This window comes from Notolepis coatsorum (genome assembly GCF_963971535.1).
Source record: "Notolepis coatsorum genome assembly, contig: SCAFFOLD_1184, whole genome shotgun sequence".
NCBI lineage: Eukaryota > Metazoa > Chordata > Actinopteri > Aulopiformes > Paralepididae > Notolepis > Notolepis coatsorum.
In genome coordinates, this window is record NW_028170913.1 from 380 (window position 1) to 4,906 (window position 4,527).

General features: G+C 49.8%; 1 protein-coding gene across 1 annotated transcript; it reads left to right on the forward strand.

Annotated features, from left to right (window-relative positions):
* Positions 1–3,863: 3,863 nt before the first annotated feature.
* Positions 3,864–4,309, forward strand: LOC311248375 (lysophosphatidic acid receptor 1-B-like; the record flags this gene model as incomplete). Its single annotated transcript, XM_084339266.1, has 1 exon — positions 3,864–4,309. A coding segment is annotated over one exon (341 nt), but the record flags the coding sequence as incomplete, so codon positions are not given.
* Positions 4,310–4,527: the final 218 nt, after the last annotated feature.

Consider the following 4,527-nt stretch of genomic DNA (forward strand, 5'->3'; position numbering starts at 1 on the left):
GCTAATGTGCTTCACTCACCACCTCGCGGAAAGTTACAAACGGTCGAGGATTGTATTCCGAGACGTTGGGCGGCACGCAAGCAAAGCCTGTTCCAGCGGCCCGGTGTCATAGATCTGGTGTGGTCGTGTGCGCCTGTGTGTTAAAGGAACACGCCAAACTTTTGGGAAATTAGCTTATTTGCCATCTACCCTGGAGTTAGACAAGCAGACACAGACCCTTTTCTTCTCTGTGCATGCGTAAACATGTTGTGACCTGTGTATTTACCACGTGGAGAAATAAATTCTAAGCAGATATATACTCAGAACTATTTCTTGCCGAACCACTACTGCCTGGGCGCAGTGATTTCATCACCTCAAAAGCCCCTGTTTACAGGAGTTGTATTTGGAGTGTATTTCCTGACTGTTGGGAACTAGGCTACACTGGCACACCTACTTCCAGTGAATGACGCTAAGCTAATTCACACGTTTAGGCATAGTTTGTCCTCTCGGTCCTGAAACAACAATGTCATCCTCCTCTTATCCCGCTCAAGCGATTATCGGTGAGGATGCGCCGCTGGTGGCCTCCAGACGCTCACCCCTCTCGTCACGCCACTCGTCTTGTGGCACTTAAAGCTGTCAGAGGCCGTGTCTCTGGTTATCTTCTCCCCAGTTCTCCTTCTCTCATCCCACGTGTGTGGAGGTGTGTCGAACGCCAAGGGTTAACCGTCTGTAGTGTGGCAGTGAAAGGGTTAACCTTCTGTAGTGTCGCAGTGAAAGGGTTAACCCTATGGTAGTGTGGTAGTGAAAGGGTTAAGAGCATCAGTAGTCGCTATCTTTTTAAGAAAGAGGTCAACATCGGGCTTTTAGAAAATGTTCCAGTATATACTGTATTTAACCTCGGGTAGCTGTATTTATTTTATACTGTATGTCATGTTGGTGCCAGACCAAGGAGCACAGTGGAAACAAGTCTCTGACTGTATTGTGTTTTTATCTTTGATGTGTATTTGTCACAATCGTCTAATAAACCAAATCAAATCAAATCAAAACCTCTCTTCTCTCCTCGCTTCTCTCCCTCCAGATGTGTTTCTTTAGCCCAGGGGTGGCCAACCCGCGGCTCGCGAGCCGCATGCGGCTCTTTGCCCGTCAATGTGCGGCTCTTCCATCCATAAAAAAAATTTAAAAAAAATATTTTTTTTCTTTTTTTTTACCTTTTTTTTTTTTTAACCTTTTTTTTTTATGTCACTCATTCCATAAGGACGTAGAATAAACATTTACAATTTTTTTTTAAATGGTCCATTGCATGTTCTTGGTATCTGAATCTAGGGACATATGGATCAGTGTCAGAAATAGTGTGTCTGTTACTAGGCTTGAGTAAATTGTAATGAACCAAAGGAGAATATCAATTCTATTTAAAAAAAAAATATCTTTGACTGTAAATAACACCATGCTAAAATTGACCAGACCTGAAAAATCTAAGCAAATGAATAAAGGGAAGATGATTAAACAGAAGGTTTTGTAGATACAGTACTGAATTCTGCCATCTTTTTTATAATGTAAATTTCTCCACCATTTTTCATCGTATTGCAACACCGTTTTTTGCAAGACGTTCACAGAAAGGTAGAGAAACGAACTGCGTTCTGTTTTATGGCAATAACGTTCAGGTTTGTGGGAGATAATCCCAAAAAATAAGAGAAATTAAAAAGTAAATCCAGAAGTCAGATGATTGACAGGGGCTGGTGTGAGCTGGGTAGGGTAGTTTTTCGAAATTCGAAAGCCCTGAGTCTCTTCCTTCAAAAGACTACACTCACTTTTGGCTGTGCCACTTCCTCCTGTCAATATGCGCCGGTTTCCGACTCAATGCCCTGAGATTTCTATAATCTTATATTTCACTAATAACAGTTAAAATAATTGGTAAACAAACATAATGCTGAAAATATACACTTTTACTGTATATCTCGGGCTTAAGAGGTTAACCCTGTGAGGCCCAAATTAAAAAGAAATTAGCAACTTCAGAGGCCAGAGGGTGGGACATATAAACACATTTACTATCAAATAGCATTGTGAGGCTGAACAACAGGACCAATTGACTATACATGTGCTTAAAGGGGAACTATCTTATAAATTGCTTTTTTCAGTGTTTACCATTGTTTCTTAGCTATGTGGACTTATATTAATAGGATATATGTCTCTAATTCTCATATTGGCGAATTCTTCCAATTCTCCTCTCACAATATTCACCCTCACTGAACTGAATCATCTGAAAATGTGCATATCTGTGATGTCAGAGATTTCTCAGCTGCATAATAATGTGGCAGTTGATGTGGCAGTTGGCACCAGGCCACACAGTGGTTGGAGCCCAGCCTCAAAACGGCTTAAGATCTTGAGGTAGAAAAATGCGGTTTTTAGTACTTGATTAGAAATACAAAACAATGCATTTAAAAAAAAAAAAAAACCTAGGTGTTCCATAGACTCACAGGAATTGTGTAAAAGTGCCCAAATAGTGAAAGAAATAGTAAATAGTAGTATAATAGTTAATAGTTCCCCTTTAACATTTTTTAAATAAACATTATTTTTTTAAATGGCTAAAAGTGATTTTGTAATTTTGCAACCGTGGGTCTCACAGGGTACTTTTAACCCTGTGAGGCCCAAATCAAAAAGACATTAGCAACTTCAGAGGCCAGAGGGTGAGACCTATAAACACATGAAGGGTGCCGTGACTGAAAAAAAGGTTGAGAAACGCTGGTATATGGTGTGGCTCTTTGTGGTACCACAGTCATTTTTTTGTGGCTCTTAGTCTCTGACTGGTTGGCCACCCCTGCTTTAGCCTCATCCTCCCCCTCTTCCTCTCCTCCTCCTCCTCTCCTCCTAACCTCTCTCTCTCCTCTGCCCCCCCCCCCCTCCGCAGGTGCCTTCATCGTGTGCTGGACCCCGGGCCTCGTCATCCTCCCCCTCCTCCTCTCCTCCTAACCTCTCTCTCTCTCTGCCCCCCCCCCCCCCACCCCCCCCCCCCTCGCAGGTGCCTTCATCGTGTGCTGGACCCCCCTCCTCCTCTCCTCCTAACCTCTGCCCCCCCCCCCCCCCCCCTCGCAGGTGCCTTCATCGTGTGCTGGACCCCGGCCTCGTCATCCCCCCCCTCCTCCTCTCCTCCTAACCTCTCTCTCTCCTCTGCCCCCCCCCCCTCGCAGGTGCCTTCATCGTGTGCTGGACCCCCCTCCTCCTCTCCTCCTAACCTCTCTCTCTCCTCTGCCCCCCCCCCCTCGCAGGTGCCTTCATCGTGTGCTGGACCCCCCTCCTCCTCTCCTCCTAACCTCTCTCTCTCCTCTGCCCCCCCCCCCTCGCAGGTGCCTTCATCGTGTGCTGGACCCCGGCCTCGTCATCCCCCCCCTCCTCCTCTCCTCCTAACCTCTCTCTCTCCTCTGCCCCCCCCCCCCCCCCCCCTCGCAGGTGCCTTCATCGTGTGCTGGACCCGCGGCCTCGTCATCCTCCCCCTCCTCCTCTCCTCCTAACCTCTGCCCCCCCCCCCCCCCCCCCCTCGCAGGTGCCTTCATCGTGTGCTGGACCCCGGGCCTCGTCATCCTCCCCCTCCTCCTCTCCTCCTAACCTCTCTCTCTCTCTGCCCCCCCTCGCAGGTGCCTTCATCGTGTGCTGGACCCCGGCCTCGTCATCCTCCCCCTCCTCCTCTCCTCCTAACCTCTCTCTCTCTCTGCCCCCCCTCGCAGGTGCCTTCATCGTGTGCTGGACCCCAGGCCTCGTCATCCCCCCCCTCCTCCTCTCCTCCTAACCTCTCTCTCTCTCTGCCCCCCCTCGCAGGTGCCTTCATCGTGTGCTGGACCCCCCTCCTCCTCTCCTCCTAACCTCTCTCTCTCTCTGCCCCCCCCTCGCAGGTGCCTTCATCGTGTGCTGGACCCCGGGCCTCGTCATCCTCCTCCTGGACGTCTTCTGTGTGAACTGCAACGTGCTGACCTACGAGAAGTTCTTCCTGCTGCTGGCGGAGTTCAACTCGGCCATGAACCCCATCATCTACTCGTACCGCGACAAGGAGATGAGCGCCACCTTCCGGCAGATCCTCTGCTGCCAGCGCCAGGAGAACGTCAACGGCACAGTGGCGGAGGGGTCCGACCGCTCGGCGTCGTCGGTCAACCACACGGTGCTGGCTGGCGGAGGCGTCCACCACCAGAACCAGCACCCGAAACACCAGCAGAACAACCAGCACTCGGTGGTGTAGGGCGCGCGGCGGGGCGCGGCGGGGGTTAATCACCACGCTCTGGGGTTAATCTCTGTGCCGATGAGATGTGGACTGAAGGGTGTGGCAGGTGGAGAGGTCAGAGGTCGTGACACCGGGAAGTGGAGACACTTGAGAGAGGGGGGGGGGGGGGGATGTCGAGACGGACTTAAAGTGACTTACTACAGGAGGACGGACCGAGAGACGGACCGGGGCTGACGATGAGGAGGGTGATCTCGATGAAGACGAGGGGATGGTGACTATGAAGAACAATTGAAGAAGAAAAAGACAAATGATATTATCCGCCGACAGACGGATAAGTGGGG